At 41.5% G+C, this 19904-nt stretch overlaps 1 protein-coding gene across 3 annotated transcripts in view; it reads left to right on the forward strand.

Annotated features, from left to right (window-relative positions):
* Nucleotides 1-19904, forward strand: part of ASAP2 (ArfGAP with SH3 domain, ankyrin repeat and PH domain 2) — a 222682-nt gene that overhangs the window by 143155 nt on the left and 59623 nt on the right. For all 3 annotated transcript variants that reach the window (XM_049904584.1, XM_049904585.1, XM_049904583.1), the window contains exons 8-9: nucleotides 7701-7776; nucleotides 8075-8161. In XM_049904584.1, coding sequence (XP_049760541.1) covers nucleotides 7701-7776; nucleotides 8075-8161 — 163 coding nt within the window. The remainder of the gene's footprint in view (nucleotides 1-7700; nucleotides 7777-8074; nucleotides 8162-19904) is intronic.

Raw genomic sequence — 19904 nt, forward strand, 5'->3', positions numbered from 1 at the left:
TTTTTACTTTTATTTTTTTAAGAGGAACATACTAGTGTGATCTAACATATGATTCTCAGATGTTTTTTGTTAAAAGAGAAGGAAGATAGTATTGATGCAATGCATTAAATTAAGAAAATGCTTTCGTGTATTATTTATTCTATGAGGCAAATGATAGTGATAAGCAAAGGAGGCTGTATGTAGAAGAGAATGAGAAACTTACCTGTTGAAGGACTACCTCAAGGACTCAACTTTGCCGTATACATTGTTGTTGGATGCCATCAAATCAGTTTTGACTCATACTGATCCCATGTGACAGAGTAGAACTGTCCTATAGTGTTTTCTAGGCTGTAATTTTTATGGGAGCAGATCACCAGGTCTTGTCTCCCACAGGGCAGCTGATGGGCTCGGACCATGGACCTTTTGCAGCCGAGTGCTTACCTCTTGTTCCACCAGGTCTCCTTCCATATACATTAGTCCTTTAGAGTCTGGCCCTCACCTCTTAGCCTTGTTTTCTTTCCTAATCCTCACCCTGTTTAGCCCTGATCCAAAACCAACCAAACCGAGTGCCGTCGAGTTGATTCCGACTCATAGCGACCCTATACCCATCTACCAATATAAACAGACCCCTGGCTCCTTCACTCATTCATCCAACAAACTTTTATTGAGTATGTGCTATGTGTCAGATACTGGACCAGATGGTAGAATTTCAAAGGTTTTAGGTTTTATTCTAAGTGTGTTGGGAAACTCTCAAAAAGTTTCAAGCAGGAAATTCATTCAATACGTCTTTGTTGATCTACTATGTGCCAGGCACTATTGAGGCTCTGATGATATGGTGGGGAGAGAAACAAAGTTCTTAGCCCCCTGGTCTTTCAGTTCTGTTGGGGGAGAAAAGTGATGAGCACATGAATAAACATATAAAATAATTTTAGGTAGTAAACATGGCTATGGAAAAAAACCAAAACAGTGTGATGAGATAGAGTAGTGGGAAAAGCTTCTCTAATCCCTTTCTGTTTTAACAAAGTGCTCCGTGGGTAAGGAGTCAAATGGGACAAGAGTGGTGTGGGACGATCACTTAGTGGACAGCTCCCGTCCTAGTGCAGACCAGAGATGATTATGTCTTGGCATCTGGTGACAGTGGAGGTGGAGGGTAGCAGACTGATCTGAGAAGTGTTTCGGAGGTCTGATTGCCACAGTGGTCTACTACCTTTCCGTGAACACATCTGTCCCCACACTGATGGGCCTCTGCACACACTGTTCTTTTTCTGTCCTCCTTTTCCCTCTGTGCCCTCCTCCCCAACTTTTGTCCAACCCTAAGATCTAGCTCATATATAATTGGACATCATTTTTGTTTTCCAGTGATGAAATGACTTCTGTTCCTTCTGTGTTCCCCCTGTACCTGTGCCTTTGTCTCCCACAGGACTCTGTAAGGGAATGGACTGTGTTTTTTGCTTTGCTTTGCTTTAATCTGCAGAGCCTGGTGCATTTACCTGGCACATATTTGCAGAAGTCAGTGCGCCATTGAGTGGAACCAAGGTCTGCTTTGGAATTCTTAATCAGCCTCTGATGACCTTGCATGTCTAAAGCGGTTAAGGTCAAACAGCAAAGGAAGATGTGTAGAGTGATTCATCTAGGTTAAATGAAGAGCTCCACACTTGGAAAACTGTCTCAGAGGGTGGAGAAAGAGCCCTTGTTTGTAGAATATTCAAGATGAAATTATTTTACAGAGACTCAAAATCCCAACCTTGTGATTAACATGCAAAGTACTTTTTCAGTTCCTATCCATGTAACCGTATGTGAGGCCATTTAGGAAGTGGGTTGCTTCCTTGCTGATATTTTATTTCTAAGATGCTATTCTGGGATTTCCTTTTTTTTTTCCTTTTATTTTGCCCAAACTGATCAGTTGGGTAGCAACAGACCACTTGTGGAAGAGCGAAGTAGTTGGCCTTTTATGGGCATAAGCTCAGTAACCTTTTAAAAGGATGAGCGAATACATATACCACATGCTCTTCAAATTATTTGAACAGCTTGGACTCTTTTTATTCATATTTTTTTGGGATAAAACATGAGCCTGAGTGGCAGCCATTAGACAAAAAAAGCTCGTGGCCATGTGTGTGTCTGCATTCCCTCACTTAACATCCAGTCTCCACTTCTCACCCCCAAAAGCACATTTCTGCTTGGTGGATGCTGTGCCCTGATGAGCAGAGGCACACCTGCTCAGCCAGCGCCTTTAGGGAGATACTCACTTGTTCTCTGTAGTTGTGAAGAGGCCGCTTTGTGTAAACTGGGTTCTAGGAATCTTGCTTGGGTGGCAATCCTTAAAACTGCTTCCTCTTCTTCCGGTTACTGTCTCGTCGATTCTGACTCCTGGTGACCCCATGTGTGTCAGAGTAGAACTGTACTCTGTAGGGTTTTCAGTAGCTGGATTTTTTTTTTTTTCCTGAACTGGATCACCAGGCCTTTCTTCTGGGGCACCTCTGGGTGGATTTGAACCTTCAAACTTTCCGTTAGTAGCTGAACACATTAACCGTTTGCATCATTCAGGGACTCCAAAAATTATGTAGGTATGCATTATTTTGCTTTTTTCTCATTTTTTGCTTTAAGTGTTCTTGAACACGTCATGTTTGTTCTTTCATTTAAGGAAAAAATTTGTATCCCTATGTAGTTCCTGAATGATCTTGAAAATTTGTTTTATTAGTTTTTGCTGATGAGGATTGAATAGGGCAGTCTTTAAACCATAAAACAAAACAAAAAAAAGCAGTAAGGAGAGTTGGTGTTGATTGTATTTATTCTTTGAGCAAATATGTGCTGAGAACCACTATGACCAGTGGTTGCTTGACAGACTTGGAATACAGAGTTGAATGAGACATGGGCCCAGGCACCCTGGGGAAGCTTACACTGTGGTGAGAGGATGGATAGCTGTAGACAGGCAGATTGGTCAGCAGATGCCTGTGTAGTGTGCGGTGGTTTAAAAGCTGTAAGAAAGGACTGAGCAAAGTGCCATGGGAGTCCAGAGAGGGAGAGGCCACCCATGCTTGGGAAGGGATCCATCTTAGGCTGGGTTCTCTAGAGAAGAGAGAGAGATTTATATCAAGGAAATGGCTCACGCAGTTGTAGAGGCTGAAATGTACCAAATCCATGGGTAACAATAGAGACTTCTCCTGATTCACGTGGCCATAGGGGCTAGCAAACCCAAGACCTGAAGGTCAGACAGCAGGGCTCTTGCTCACAGGTTGTTACGATTGATGAATCCCAAGATCACCAGGCAAGACTGCAGGTAAGCTGCTAGCTCAAGTCCCAAGAACCGGAGGTCAGACAAACAGAATCCAGTGCGAGCAAAAACACCCCAAGCCTTGCCAGAATGTCCACTTATACTTAATGCAGCTCGCACACCTCAGGCAACTCCCTTCCAACTGACTGGCTACTTGCAGCAGGTCCCATCACGGAGGTGGTCCCATTGTATCAGATCTCATCATCACCACATCTTACGACTGTCAGACCACTGAGAGTCATGGCCCAGCCAAGTTGACACACAACCTTAACCATCAAGGGTCTTAGTAGGAACTTGAAGTATGAATTTAAACAAGCAAAAACAAACCTGTTGTTGTTGAGTCAGTTTCAAATCTTGGTAACCCTAACCCCATGTGTTACAGGAGTAGAACTGCTCCATAGACTTTTATTGGCTGTAATCTTTATTTATTTTTTATTTTTTTAATCTTTATGGAAGCAGACCACTGGGCCTTTCTTCCATGGTAATGTGGGGTGGGTTTGAACTGCCAACCTTTGGTTAGTAGTTGCAAGAGCAAACCATTTGTGCCACTCAGGAACCTGATGAATCCAAGTGATTTTATTTTAAAGCTCCCTGGGTGGCACACACAGTTCACATTCAGCTATTGACCGGAAGGTTGGCAGTTCACATCCATCAAGCGGTGCTGCAGAAGTAAGGCCTGGCAATCTACTTCCCTTGAAAACCCTCTGGAGCAGTTTACTTGAAGCACATGAAGCCATCATGAGTCAGAATGGAATAGATGGCATCAGGTTATATTTTAAGGGCTTGAGAAATTGGTCAGGTAGAGTAGAAAATGTTTAAAAAAAACCAAAATTTGATATTTGGTAATGTTGATGGTAAAAGTTTATAAAGCTTGGGAAAATGTTAATGGGTTCAACTTAGCCCTTTCATGCCTGATGGTACATACAGTGACCATGAACTTTTTCAGCCTCTGGGGTTTATTGGGAAACTGCTTTCCCACTGACAGTGCATGCTGCTGCAAGGCAGGGGCCTTTATGGCTATTTGAAACCAAAGAAACGGGCGTGTGCCACAAATTACTGTTTTTACAGGGTATTGTATGAGGTGTCTGAATTTTGGGTAGGATAAAATAGAAATGTTGAACATTTTTATTTGTTACACATATGTACCAACAGACCTCAGTGGGGACTCTGTGGTATAATTGGTGGTACTTAATATGTACCACTAAACATTTGGAGTAGGCTTATGGGAAGGGACGAGGAAAGAAAACCCATACTACCTACCAAAAATTCAGGCACACTCAATGATTCAGCCTGTTTCCATTAATGAAAGCACATGGCATCAATAAAAAATTCAAAGCAGAAAATAGTTGGACCACCAAAGGGTTCAGAAAAATTTTCCAGGTGTTTGTCCTTAGGAATGTCACAGTGATAATAGTGAAGCACAGTGACCGTACTCCCTTTTTTTGCTTTCCCTAATGCCAGGGTTGGTTTCCTTTTGAAGTTATCTCTCGGCACCAAAACATGCCTAAATAAAGAGGGTACATACAGAGGAATTATGAAAATAAGCGGGTGGATGTTTTCTAGTGATATTAAAAAGATAAAACCCAAATTTTTATTATCATTCCAAGCACACGGTCCAGTGGCCCTCTGGGAATAACGTCTGTGAGAACAGACACGTCTCTGAGCACTTGGCTCCCCTACAGGGCTCTCTCTCACCAGAGGGAGAGTTGCCAGGTTGCAAAGATTCTTAGAGCTGTATAGGCGTTCCCTTTCCCCAGGAGCATTTCTGTCTTCATCTGTAGTATTTTTTATGCCCAGCATAGATCTAGGAGCCCTGGTGGTGCAACAGGTAAGCTCTTGGCCACTACCCGAAAGGTTGGTGGCTCAAACCCACCCAGCAGTTCCACAGGAGAAAGACTTGGTGATCTGCTTCTGTAAAGATTACAGCCTAGACAACCCTATGGGGCAGTTGTGCTCTGTCCTGTGGGCTCACTATGAGTCAGAATCAACGGCACCTAATAACGACACAACATCCTAGAACTGTGTTCCTCTGGGTGGTGCAAATGATTCCGCGCTCAGCTATTAGAGAAAGGGTGGTTTGAACCCACCCAGAGGCACCTCGGGAGACAGATCTGCTTCCAAAAGATCGCAGCCTTGGAAACCCTGTGGAGCAGTTCTGCTCCTGCACACACGGGGTCGCCATGGGCTGGAATCGACTGGACAGCAGCTAACAACAACATCCCAAACTACCTCTCTTGCTGTCTCCGCCCCCCCCCCAGCCTTTTACCTCTCTCCCTTTCCTCCCAATTTTACAAGAATTTGAAGTGATTAAGAAAATACTTACATAAAGAAAAAATGTTAATAAAACATGAGAACCACAAGAATTCAGGGCAAGAGGGGAAAAGCGCAGTTTCTCACTCTTGCATTTCTGCAGCTGGGCTTCTAAATTTCCTCTTCAATTCAAAAGGAGCATCTACTGTGTGCTGGCCACTCTGCTGGGAGTGAAAGGTGCGGAGATGAGTAAAACATAGTATTCCTGCCCTTGAGGGGGCCACAGTGGAAACAGCCATGTGGATAAATAATTATAACTCTGACATAATTGTTAAACCAGAGGATAGTCTATATTCAAGAGAAAAAAAAAAAAAAGGTAAAATGTAGGAATAACAAAGTAAAGTATTATGCATATGTGAAGGTAAAAATATTCTAATAGTCCAGCCTCCATGACTCCTAATAAGCAGCTATTAAGGGTTCATAACCCATACCCTATGTATGTATGTTTTCCCCTTTCCTCCTCCTTGGAGCCCTGTGGCACAGTGATTAAGTGTTTGGCTGCTAACCAAAAGGTCAGCAATTCAAATCCGCCAGCAGCTCCTTGAAAACCCTATGGGGCAGTTCTGCTCAGTTCTGATCTCTCCCGTAGGATCACTGTGAGCTGAAATCAGGCAATGAGTTTTTCCTTCTCCTGGGAATTATCATATTAAGTACCACACTGCATTGTTTTCACAGCCCCACCTGTTTATGACACACTTGATATGGGGAAAGTCCAATTGCTTGGTTTAAAAGGCCATTGCTTAGTTTAAAAGAAATGAACATCACTGCACATGAACACCTGTGAGACCCAGGTCACTTTTTGAAGATAGTCTCCTTGGTACCCAGTAAACTGACAGAAGTTGATAACTCTCCTTCCTTCAGTAAATTCTTCCTTCATTCAGCAGATATTGTGTGCTTAAGATGTGCCAGGCTTCGTGGGTATCTTGTCCTTACTCTGCTGGAATGTCACATCTGATGGGTGAATTATATTTTAGATAAACACTAACGAATACATACTTGCTATTCGTCAAAGTGTTTTGAAGCAAAAATACCAAGTGCTCTGAGAGAATATTGCAAGGAGACCTGATTTAAAGTAGGGGTCATGGAAGGCTTCACTAAGGAGGTGATCATTAACTGGAAACTTGAAGAGGGAGTGGGCCAGGTGAAACGGATATGCTTCAGGGAGAATCCTTTAGGGAGAGAAACAGCACATGCAGAGCTGATGCAGGAGGAACTTGGTGGCAAATGGAGAAGGGAGGCAGCTGGGGTCTGGAACCTAAGAATGAAGTGCACGTGAATGAAGGGGGCAGACATGTGAAATAAGCCTGGAGGCATAGGCAGGGGTCAGATCACAGGGCATTATGGGCCTTGGTACAGGTTTTGAACTTTATCCTCAGCGCAGTGGGAAGCCTTTCTTTGTGTCTTTGCTGAAAAGCTTTATCCATAACAGGCACCAAGGCAGCGCTGAATGCAGGCCTGCTGCTGCTGCCGCACAAAAACTCGCCTAGCTTCTGTTGCCAGCTGTATTTCCTGAATCACTTGTTATAAATGATTTCACAAGCATTGAGTTCTGAGCTTAAAAAAAAAAAAAAAAAAAGGATTCCTTTTGATATTTGATCTCTAGCTCTTCAACTACATTTGCCTACTCTGCGGACGGAGCCTGGCCATTCATGCACATCAAAATTGCTCCCTTTTTTTTTTTTTTCCTGCATTCCTTCTCATTTCTACCTCTCCATCGCCTGTCGAGGACATTTCTTAGTGTCTTACTCTTTGTTTTCACACCATGTCCTTTCTGGCCTCAGACTTCTCCATTTGGATACACAGGAGACCCCTGAACTAAGCCAGTCCTTGCTGCCGGTCAGCAGTAGAATCCTGTTTCTCATTATAAGTTGAAAATTTAGGTCTCATTTTATGTGGGTCAAGAAGAATCACAAATACTTAGGCTTACTGCAGTTCCTTTTCCATTCTCGTCTCCTAACTTTAAGTGTTATTTTACTCTTGGTTTGCCTGGTATTTTTAAGGCTCTGTTCCTACTGTCTTTTCCCTTAGGAATTACATAACCAGTCCACTTTCCTTTGAAGTTTTTTTTCTCCATCTAACAGAATCGTTTTCTCCTTAATGAAGTACAATCTGTGTTGCTTCTTTTTTTTTTTATCCCTAGTTTTTTCCAGGATGGACTGAAAGCAGTTGAAAACCTCAAACCTTCCATTGAAACACTTTCAACAGATCTTCACACTGTAAGTAGCTTCCCTCCCACGTTGGTGCCGAAGCAGTTTTTTTGCAGCAGACATTTTCGCTGAAATATTGCTTCCATGTGGTTTGATGTTTGTGTGCTGTGCTACCCAGAAACCAATAGCCCTCTAGTGCCACATGAGCACGGTGGTGGAGCTCCCACCCTTCAACTGTCTTGATTGGAGTGAAGGTTTAAGCTAGTGAGGGAGTTGTTTGTTGCATTTCTGTGGAAAATGCCCTGTGAATTCCAGCATTTCACTGTCACCTCAGTCTTACCTTCTCTCCTCTGTTTGTTTTTTAAAGATCAAACAGGCCCAGGATGAAGAAAGAAGGCAGTTGATACAGCTTCGAGATATTTTAAAATCAGCATTGCAAGTAGAACAGAAAGAGGTGAGGGGTTTTAAATTTGAAAGATTCCTTATTTTATACCTGTGTCTCAGAACACTTTGGGAACAGAGGAATGTAAAATCCTTATCTTCTAGGTGTTCACAGTTCACTCTGGGTTTTATAAAACCATCTTTCAAAATATGTTTATTTCCTGAAGGAGAGAGTATATGAACCTTTCTGCCCTATCAGTTGCTAGATGAGTAACTCTTAATGTCTGTCTCACATGGAGCACTTTTTTTTAATGCTATTTTGTTCCTGGAACCTTTTGGTTTCCCTGACCTGATACATGTCAGGGCCTAAGACACATAACAGGTGACCACCTGAGTCTATGAGGTTGTAGGCTCTATAAGATGTACAGACTTAGGTTCTCTCACTGCTGCTTTCCGATGGGTCAGAAAGCCTTAGGGTTTTTTTTGTTTCGTTTCGTTTTGCATCATCTCTTTCATTTCATGAGTTCTCAGCATGCTAACGCAGCAGCAGTGATAATTTGTGTTTTGGGGGCTCATTAAAAAAAAAAAAACGAACTATTATAAGGTAAATTTTTAAGGTCATTTTAGGATACATTAGTTATGGTGTGGGTATTACAATATGAATATTAAAACATAAGGGTACCTCTTTGTCAATAAAGGAATGTGTTGAAATGTGTATCTAGTAGCTATTAAACTATTTGGCAGAGCGTAAAATTCACCCTGGGCAGTTTGGTGTGTCCTACTATAAGTTCTTATACTGTAACTGAATATTGTTGTTTTCCTCCCAAATGCATTTACCTTTTGTGACCGAAGTCTAGGAGAGTAAGTAGTTCATATTTTAATAAATTGGAGAATTTTGCATGCTTTCATCGTAAATGTAAAAAAAGATATCTCTTCATCATATGTGCATGACTAGTCGTGTTTTTAATTTTATTCTTTCAATAGCAGCAGATTTCAGTAAAAACTAAAAATTTTGAACATACGAATATTAGTAAAATGGAAGCTTTCCATGTTTATAGTTTACGCTTTAGCTGTTGCCTCTTCGTGAAGAGGAAGCATCTCCCTACCCGCCCTCCTTCACTGCATGCTTGAATTCCACACATCCTCCTGGTCCATCTTAAGCCCTACCTCTGATCACCCTAGCCTACAGTGATCTGAGTTCATATAGCACTTTCTGTTTAAAAGACTTATTTCAATCACAGTGTATTCCTCTTTCGATTCTTGCCTCCATCATGAGGTCTGCAGATGTTTTTGTCCGGCTCAGCTCTGAGCAGCTTGGGGATGCCCTCCTGCCCTCTGTGCCTCTCCTGCCATCACACTCTAGGGCCATGACTCTCGCTTAGTAGACTCTTGGCAAACGTGGATCAGCTAAGTGAAAGATGAACAGGTTGAGGTTATATGTAATGCTAAAAATGACCTGCAACACATTGACTTCTTCCCAGTTTAGAGAATATGGATCCTGACAGGTTTGAGATTCCCAAATCTGGAATATAAGCAGAGAAAAGGAAAAAGGATTTGGAGTATGGAGAAAACAGTAGCCTAACTCTAACTATAGAAGAGGTAGTGCCAGGCTTGGGTGGCAGAGTGCCAGCCAGTGCATTGACTGGTCATGGTTGAGAGCAGTTTTTATCATAGAATCCAAATCAAATTGGTGAAGCAGAGTTCCAGGTTTAAATAAGGCACAGCAAATGCTGGAGTTTTAAGTAGTCCTCTGGGCACAGGGCAAGGTCTGTGTTTGCTTTGGCTGTGTAGAATTAGGAGGTTTGGGAAAGCTCGCTGTTGTCAGGAGCTGGTTATTTATAGCTTTGCAGAAAAGTATAAAAAATTTACCAACACAGAACAGAGGTCTTTTATGGTTTGTTGTTTTTGTGATTATTATCGACCAGCCCATCTTAACCCAGATTGCACACAGGGGTCAAATGAATCTTCTTTTTAAAAAATTTTTTTTATTGTACATTAGATGAAGGTTTACAGAACAAACTAGTTTCTCATTAAACAGTTAGTACACGTATTGTTTTATGACATTGGTTAACAACCCCACGGCATGTCAACATTCTCCCTCCTCAACCCTGGGTTCCCTATTACCAGCTTTCCTATCCCCTCTGCCTTTTAGTCCCTGCCACTAGGTTTGTATGCCCCTTCAGTCTTGTTTTGTTTTATGGGCCTGTCCAGTCTTTGGCTAAAGGGTGAACCTCTGGAGTGACTTCATTACTGAGCTCAAAGGGTGTCCGGGGGCCATACTCTCAGGGTTTCTCCAGTCTCTGTGAGGCCAGCAAGTCTGATCTTTCTTTTTTGGTTAGAATTTTGTTGTACATTTTTCCCCAGCTCTGTCCAGGATCCTCTGTTATGATCCTTGTCAGAGCAGTCAGTGGTGTTGGACTCAGTCTGGTGGAGGCCATGGCAGGTGTGGTCCATTAGCCCTTGAGACTAATCTTCCCTTTGTATCTTTAGTTTTCTTCATTTTTCCTTGCATCTGAAGAGGCGAGACCAGTAGAGTATCCTAGATGGCCGCTCACAGACTTTTAAGACCCCAGATGCTACTAACCAAAGTAAAATGTAGAACATTATAAACTATGTTATGCCATTTGAGCTTGATGTTCCCAGAGACCTTGGTCCTCACAGCCCTCAGCCCAGTAATTCAGTCCCTCAGGGAGTTTGGATGTGTCTATGGACCTTCCATGACTTTGCCTTATACAGGTTGCGCTGGCTTCTCCAGTATTGTTGTACTGTCTTACCCTTAGACAAAGTTACCACTTACCTATTGTCTGTTTAGTATTTTTCCATCCCCATCCCTTCCCTCCCTCATAACCATCAAGGTTGGAAATGAACCTTCTTTACTGCTCCTCTTTTATGCCCAACTGGCTGCTCACCAAGACCACAGTCACCAATCTCATAGTTGTGAATGTGTTGGATTTTCTGTATATTATACTCTGTGTTGCTTTTTGATTATGATATTCTGTAAATTGGACATTTTAGGAACACAATTACAAGTAATAAGCAAATGTATAAATTAAAATTTACATATTTTTTAATAATAATTGTTATGATTTGGGCTGTGACTGGGGTTTTATCTTGTGCCCCTGTAATTACAAAGAGAATTGAACATTTGAACATGTTTATTGTTTAAGCTCTCATTTCCTTCGGTTGGATTGTCTTCTGTGACTTAGAAAACCGAAGATGTTGATGGTTTTTATTCAGCAATTTAAAAATTCTGACAGTAAAATTATAGTTCATAAAAATTAGGTAATGCGCCCCAAAGAAGGTTCACTGATGGTTGGCAAGAGCCACTACTCCTTATTTTCTTCCTGTAAATCCCAAACATTGGTCATTTGGTCTCAGTGAAGAATGTGGCAATTACAGTATGGTGGCTTTGAACTGCTTTTTTTGGTCATTCTGTGGCTATGTATCAACACTATACCGTTGTGATCCCAGGGTACCCCCACACTTGTGAATCACTGACAGTCATATTTTGTTCTTCATATTTTCTGCTTTCTGCAAAGAGGATACCACTGTTTGATTTTTCCTTCCTTTTAGTATAAAACTACTCAAACTTAGCAATGAGTTGAAAGAATTGTTCCATGAATACCCATATATGCATTATAGAATTTGATTTTTGGAGAGATCTGTTCCATAACATTAAAACCCTTAAGTACTGCTGATTTTCACTTGGCCTTTCTCCCGGTCAGCCTTCCCTTTTTCTGCCTCCCTCATCCCACATTTGTCCATTTCAGCAGAGTTCTGGTGGGACAGATCCCACTACAGTGCTGGTGTATTCTCTAGAAAATGCCCTCCCTGGCGAGCTCTCTCTCTGTTGTTTGATGTTGAGAACCTGACTTAAGCTGCTGGGGGCAGGATTCAGGCTGTGGGGTATGGTCTTGGTCGATCTAAGTGCTGAAATCACATGATTTTTTCATTTTAAAGATTGCACGTGTGGTCTTCTGCTTGTCAGCTTTGCTTCCCCCTTTTTTAAGTGTCCGTGACTAGCAGGATGTGTTGTGCTGACTCTGGCTTTTCTGGTCTGGATGTGCGTATCTTATCATGCCCAGATCTGAGCTTAGTCTGAAATGCAGGTATTGTTTCTGGCCAGGTGTCGACTTCCCTGCCTCTCCTGCCCAGCACCTGGCTTGCCTGGCCTGGCCTTCATTTCTGACTCAGTGGAAGACTTGTTCATTGATTCATCATTCAGCTACCATTTTGCTTGGCCTGGTCTTCATTTCTGACTCAGTAGAAGACTTGTTCATCGATTCACTCATTCAACTGCCATTTTCTTAGCAGTTATTCTAGGCCAGACACTGCACAAACACCAGAATTGGATAAACATACCTCTCACCTCTCAGGGGACACATAATCTGGGGGTGGGTACAGAAAAGTAATTGAGAATACAGTATGATGAGAGCTATAATGGAGACCAGCTCCAAGAAGGAGCATCTCCCCAGTGTGAGGGTGGCAGATGGTGTGTTAGGAATGACTTCCCAGAGACTGTGATGCCTGAGCTGAGAATTTGAAGAATAGGTAGGAGTTAGGCTTCTGGCAGGTGGAGATACTGGGCAAGTTTTGATTGGAACAGAAGATTTGTCTGGGAAGCTGTCTAGCAGAGCAGAAAGAGCGTGGTTCTTACTGTTCGGACCCTAAGTCTTCAGGTTCCTACGAGTATGACATTGGGCAAATTACTTGACCTCACTATGCCTTGGTCTTTTCATATGTAAAATAGGAATGATACTGGCTAACCCCATACAGTTGTTGTGAGATTTAAAAGATAGTTTCTGTAAAGCACTTAGCACATTATCCTGATAGACACGTTCATTCATTCATCCAACAAATACTGAGCTTCTGGATGCTGAAGATACACTAATAAGCAAAAGAGACAGAATTCTCCTCTTGTGGAGTTTATATTCTCAGTGGTTGAACAATAGTAGATGGTATTGTTACTGTTGGTATTGTCTCTGATATGTCCTGCCCACTTAGCCCTCCGTTGTTGGCTTGTCCTCTGGAAACTTATCCTCATGCCTCTGGCTCCCACTTTTGCCCTCTTCCCCATTCCGAATTAAGGAGTGGTCACACCCAGCTCTAAGGTGCACCTGACCCAAGCTGTAAATTTTCAGTTGCCTCACATGCATGTGAAAGCTGGACGGTGAATAAGGAAGACTGAAGAAGAATTGATGCCTTTGAATTGTGGTGTTGGCGAAGAATTTTGAATATACCATGGACTGCCAGAGGAATGAACAAATATGTCTTGGAAGAAGTGCAGCTGGAATGTTCCTTAGAAGCAAGTGGTGAGACTTCATCTCATGTACTTTGGACATGTTATCAGGAGGACCAGTCCATGGAGAAAGGCATCATGCTTGAATCATAAGAGAGTCAGCAAAAAAGGTGAAGACTTCCAACAAGATGGACTGACACAGTGGCTGCAACAATGGCCTCTAACATAGCAACAACTGTGAGGATGGCGCAGGGCCAGGACGTGTTTCATTCTGTTGCGCATGGGGTCACTATGAGTCAGAATGGACTTGACAGCAACTAACGACAACGGCAACCCAGTTCTAGCCAATCCCCTTGCTCCTAACCCAGGCCTTTTAGGCTCACCCACCTCTCTCTTTCTAGTCCTGTACCAGTGCTTTTCCACCTTGCCCCTCATGCTGTGGGCATGGGATTTCTTACTTGCCAACATTTTTCCATATGACAGCCTTACAGGGTAGTCTTAGCCCACATTTACAACTGGAGACTGAGATAGGAAGATAAATGCACTTGCTGGAGGTCACTCAGTAGTGCCAGAGATAGGATTTGAACCCTGATCTGTTCTACTTCGAGCCTGCTGTCTTTCAGCTTTATTATGTAGTGTCAGGCAGAATCTTTTTAAAAATTGCCCAGAAATAATGAAGAATGGGGTCACTATTAATCAGAATAGACCTGCTGGCACAAAACAAACAGCATCACAAAACAAACAGCACGGGTGGTGATAAGAAGATCGGAGAACACTGTTCTTAGCACATGGCTCAGTACTTGCTTGGCAAAGCCTCCAGTTTAGTTGTGTCCATGTGAGTAAACACACCTGTTATACCTTTGGAAGATAGTGAATGTGTTAGACATCACGGCCCTCACTTGACAGAAGAACTTGAAGCATCCAACGAGATGAGTCTTTGGCAGTTCATTGATCACAAGAATTGTCAGAATGCAGACTTTCTAAGAAGAAGACAAAGTGTAAAAGTTTTTATTAAGTGTTTATTCTGTTCCTTATATATCAACCACACAACCAGAGATCACACACTTTTTCTTCATTGGTTCCTATAGCCACATGGCAATTGTAAGAGGCTCAACTGTGGTCTGGAAGGGTTCTTACTGGTAGCTTGGTATGTTGGATGAGAATGACTGTAACTGTGATATTCAGAGCCTTAGATACCTCAGGGAAGCTTTTCATGCTATGAATAAACATGTATATAGTATGTTTAAGAAATGCAACATTGCCCTTTTCCGCCCTTCCTGAAGATTTCACATATTAGGGCTTTGCACATTTGGGCAGATTCTGTCTTGGCAGGACCCAAAGGGCACACAAAACAGTGTTAGCTCACACAAAACATAAGGTCATGGACAGTGCGGGGGGACCTGAGAACTTGCAAGATGTAATAGGTTAGTGGCTCTATGGCTGTTGATAGAGTTTTATGAGAGCTTCCAAGGTCCCATAAAATGCCACTTAACCTATGTACCTCAAACATACATGGTAAGGCTTTCTCAGTCAAGTCTTGGGTTATCCTCAACTCTGTTAGGGATAGTGCAAGGTACACTGGAGAGTCTTCAAGAATCAGGGCAATGTGGACTGCTTTAGCCAGTTGCCTCTTTTATATGTTAGATAATTCTTCTTCCCAGAAAGAGAGGCTCTTTTCTTTTGGAGCAGTGGTTAAGAGCTCAGGCTGCTAACCAAGAGGTTGGCAGTTTGAATCCACCATCTGCTCCTTGGAAATCCTATGGGGGCAGTTATACTCAGTCCTATACGGTTGCTATGAGTAAGAATTGACTTGATGGCAATGGGTTTTTTTGGTTCGAATTGAAAATCATATGGAAGGGCTTCGTCATGTGAAAGGGCTGACTTCATTTATCATCCCTTCACTTGAATCAGGAGTTTTATACAGGTGAAGAAGACTTTTTGTTGAATCACTTAGAAGTCACCTTGGGGATGCTGAAATAATGTGTTCTAAGGCAGGTTCAATTTTATGGTAAAAAGGTGGTATTCCTCTTATTTAAAAATTTTGCATGATAGGTTGGGTTCAGATTAGCCTACAATTTTTAAAAATTAATTCAAGAAAATACAGGTTTAAAGAAAAGAATAAACAGGTTATTTCTTTCTTAACCTCTGGCATAGGACCTGATTCTGTTGAAAAGATGAGTGTCCTTATTCCTATTCATCTGACCTGTGTATCATTCTGATTAATATGCTTGGTTGGCATGAACATTTTTAGCACTGCTGTCCTGTGATTTCATCACTTATTTTATGCAGATTTTTTTTTCCTTTCCAAATCAATAGGCTTATGTCTTGGTCATGCAGTTTAGTCTTTTGACAGTTTTATTTGAGTCATTCACAGAGATTCATATAGGTGAGCTGTATTTCTCCATTTCTCCTCTATTAACTGTGTTTATTCCTAGCAGTGTTTAAAATTGGTTTGCTCTAAATTTCTAGTGCTGACATACTGCCATTTTGAGAGAATGTGGAACTGGGTCCATCCTCATCCCATGAATATAAGGTTTGCCCTGGTTGTCCAGAGGCATGGCTGTTAGGTGACTCTCTGGAAAATGATACTGTTTTCCCCATTTTGTGTCAGCTTGCTCAGGGCCTGTTTTCAGTTTAATAATGGTTTGCCTGAGCCCATTGTTGTTTGTTCAGGTAAAGGTGTTTCTTTGCATTTCTCTAATATGTATTATAAAGTTTAAAAAGTCAGTGCTAGACATTCCATGCTCATGGATTAGAAGTCTTAGTACTGATCTGCAGATTCAATGCAATCTCTGTCAAAATCCCAGCTGCCTTTTTGCAGAAATTGACAAGCTGGTCCTAAAATTAATATGAAAATGCCCAGAATACCTAAAAACAGTCTTGAAAAAGAAGAACAAAATTGGAAGACTCAAACTTTCTGATTTAAAAACATATACAAAGCTGCAGCAATCAGGACAGTATGGTACTGCCATAAAAACAGACATGTAGATCAATGGAATAGAATTACGAGTTCAGAAATAAACCCTTACTTTTATCGTCAGTTGAATTTCGACAAGGGCGCCAAGACAAGTAACAGGGAAAGGATAGTCTTTTCAAGAAATGATTCTGGGATAACTGGGTATCACAAGCAAAAGAATGAAGTTGAACCCTTACCTCATACCACATATAAAAATTAACTCGAAACGGATGAAAGACATAATTACAAGAGCTAAAACTGTAAAACTCTTCCAAAAAAAAAAAAAAGGGGTAAATCTGTATTACCTTGGATTAGGCAGTGGTTTCTTAGATATGACGCCAGAGGCACAAGTGACAAAAGGAAAAAAAAGATAGATTAAACATCATAAAAATTAAAAACTTTGTGTTTCAAAGGACACCACCAGGAAAGTGAAATGACAAACCATAAGATGGGAGAAAATATTGGCAAATTATACCTATGATAAGAATCTAGTATCCAGAATATATGAAGAACTTATAGCTCAGCAATAAAAAGACATACAACCCAGTTAAAAAGTGGGCAAAATATTTCAGTAGACATTTCACCAAAGAAGATATTCAAGTGGCCATTACCTGTATGAAAAAACGCTCAGCATCATTAGTCATCAGGGAAATGTTAATAAAAACCACAGTGAGACACTACTTCATTCTCACCAGGATGGCTAAAGGAGTCCTGGTGGTACAGTGGTTAAGAGCTTGGCTGCTAACCAACAGGTCGACAGTTCGAATCCATCAGCTATTCCTTGGAAACCCTATGAAGCAGTTCTCCTCTGTCCTATAGGGTCACTGTGTGTCAGAATCGACTTGACAGCAATGGGTTGGGTTTGGTTTTTGGTTTAGGATGGCTGAAATAAGACAGATGATATCAAGTGTTGGTGAGGATATGGAGAAAATGGAACCCTCATACACAGCTGATGGGAATGTAAAATATAAAAATGCTGGTGGAAAACAGCCTGGCAGTTCTCCAAAAGGCTAAATATAGAGTTATTATTTGATCCAGCAATTCCACCGCTAGGTGTACACCAAAGAGATACAAAAACATGTTCACATAAAGACTTGTACACAAATGTTCACAGCAGCATTATCCATAATAGATAAAAAGTGGAAATAAGCCAGATATCCATCAACTGATGAATGGATTAACAAAATGCGATATACCCATGCAGTGGAATATTATTCAGCCATAAAAAGAATGACGTATTGATACACGCTAAAACGTAGATGAGCCTTGAAAGCATTGTGCTAAGTGAGATAAACCAGGCCCAAAAAGCCCCATATTGTATGATCCAATTCATGTGAAATGTCCAGAATAGGACATTGTGCTAAGTGAGATAAACCAGGCCCAAAAAGCCCATATTGTATGATCCAATTTATGTGAAATGTCCAGAATAGGCATACCTGTAGACTGAAAGTAGATTAGTGGTTGCCAGGGGTTAGAGGGAGGGAAAAATGGGGAATAACTTTTAATGGATATATGGTATATTTTGGGGTTGGTGAAAATGTTCTAAAATTTATTGTGATAATGGTTTTACAGTTTTATAAATATTCTAAAACCCTGAATTGTACAGTTTAATAAGGTGAATTTTATGGTATGTGAGTTATGTCTCAATTTTTAAAAAAGTCTTTGCTGTTGGGTGTTTGCTCAAGGTGGAAAAAGACATCTAGAAATACTAAGTCAAGTAAAGGAGACCGAATCCAGAATAACGGGGATACTGGAAGGGACAATGGGATGATTTTCAAGGATTCATGTCTCCTGTTAGCTATAGGATATCCCAACTTTAAATGTGGTCAGTCAAGAAGTGTTTATTGACCTACAAAATACGAAAGGTCTCCATCAGTCTCCCTCCCTCTCTCCCTCCCTCCCTTCCTTTCTCCTTCCCCCTCTCTCTTTCCCCCTTTCTATCCCATCTTACTGCCTTATGAAGCGTACCTTTCCTCCATGTTCCTGTTTTTATTGTTGTTGTCCCTACAGTTCTAGTCCTTCCAGCTTGGGCTGGCAGTAGTTGTGTTTTCCATTTTTCTTTCACCCATTTCAACTCCAGGGCTTCACCAGAGCTTGCCAGTTCTTTCTGCCCCAACTAGAGGCTCTTAGCTTCAGGGTGTCTAATGCCACTCCCAATAATACATGAAAGTTTTATGTAACGGGCATTTTTCCAAGCAAGTGGTAAATGACCCCAAATGGAAATCTGTGGCCTCAGAAGATTAAACACCTCTGACCCTCCCAAAGATCTGTACCTTGTGCAGGGATTACCCACACAGCCTTCTTTTTGGTTCTCCAGACTCCAGATTCTTTTTAGGATGATTCATCTTCTGCATAGCTCTTGGGATAAATTTTTTTTTTTTTTTTTTTCCAAACTGTCAGGAACAAGTAGCTCATGGTTGGTTTCGAACAAAGTCTAAACTCTGACCTCAGCCTGACTTTCTACCACCTGACCCACTTTATCTTAGCTGAATATTTCTTTTTATTTCTCTGCATAAACCCTCCATTTCAACCAATTCAGTCAACCACCACAGCTTTCTCTTTCCCCTCTCCTTGTCTTACATGTGCCTTTTCCTTTGCCTTGAGTGTCCTCTTATTCTCCACTGGTTCTTGCCTTCACCTTTGAAACTTCTTCCAAACTCCTGTGATTTTCCCCGTTTGACTATTCACTCCTTGAATACTGTAGTCTCAGTTTGAATCACATTGATTTTCATGTGTTAGTTCTTTCATTTTTGGCTTTGTGTTTACTTTCCCCAATGATGGTCAGCTTCTTGATGGTAGAGATGAAGCTGACTTTAGTCTTTTAGGATAGGCATTGATGAGGCAACGTGGTATAATGGAAGGAGCCTTAGAATGCGAGGCACAATGAAGTTGTCCTTTCTGCTCTGGGTTGAACAAGCTCTGCACCATGACCAAGTCACTTGATTTCATTGTGTCTGTGTTTCTTTTGTTACGAAGTGAACTGGATCAGAGTTTCTTGATAAAGAAAGGCAGATAGAAGGCAGATTGCCTGTATGATCTGTGAAGTGCCTGTTCATATCTTGCTCCCCCTCGTTTCCTTTATGTCTGCCAGAATTTCCAGCTGCCAGCACTGGTAGCCCCTTTCTACTCTTGGCTCAGGACTTCTAATAGCATTTGTTAACTGCCAAGTGAGTACCAGTCGAATGCCAAATACTGGGCTTATGCCCTGGGAATTCTTTGATGGTCTTTGTCTTCAAGAAGCTTATAGATTGGAGTTTGCTATCTTGGTGAACTCAGCCAGATTCTCAGCTGACCAAGGGTTGGGTCTTTCTGTAACTGACAGTCTGAAGCAGTGGGGTTCCCTGCCACAGCTGTCCCTACCCGAGCTTGACAGCATTAGATAATGAGTATTTGTTGCACCCCTGTTGTTTAACAGGTATTTACACAGCTGATCTTACTCAGTCCTTACTTTCATTCACTGCCCTTACTGAGTGATATATTCCTGTTTTATGGTTCAGGAAACTGAGGCAGAGAGTTTAAGTAACTTGCCTATAGTTAGAGGTAGAATATAGAATTCTTTTTTTATTTTTTCTTCTTGGAAACTCTTAGTCTTTCTACCATATCACATTCCCTTCCTTCTTG

This window comes from Elephas maximus, chromosome 12 (genome assembly GCF_024166365.1).
Source record: "Elephas maximus indicus isolate mEleMax1 chromosome 12, mEleMax1 primary haplotype, whole genome shotgun sequence".
In the NCBI taxonomy this organism is placed as follows: Eukaryota; Metazoa; Chordata; class Mammalia; order Proboscidea; family Elephantidae; genus Elephas; species Elephas maximus.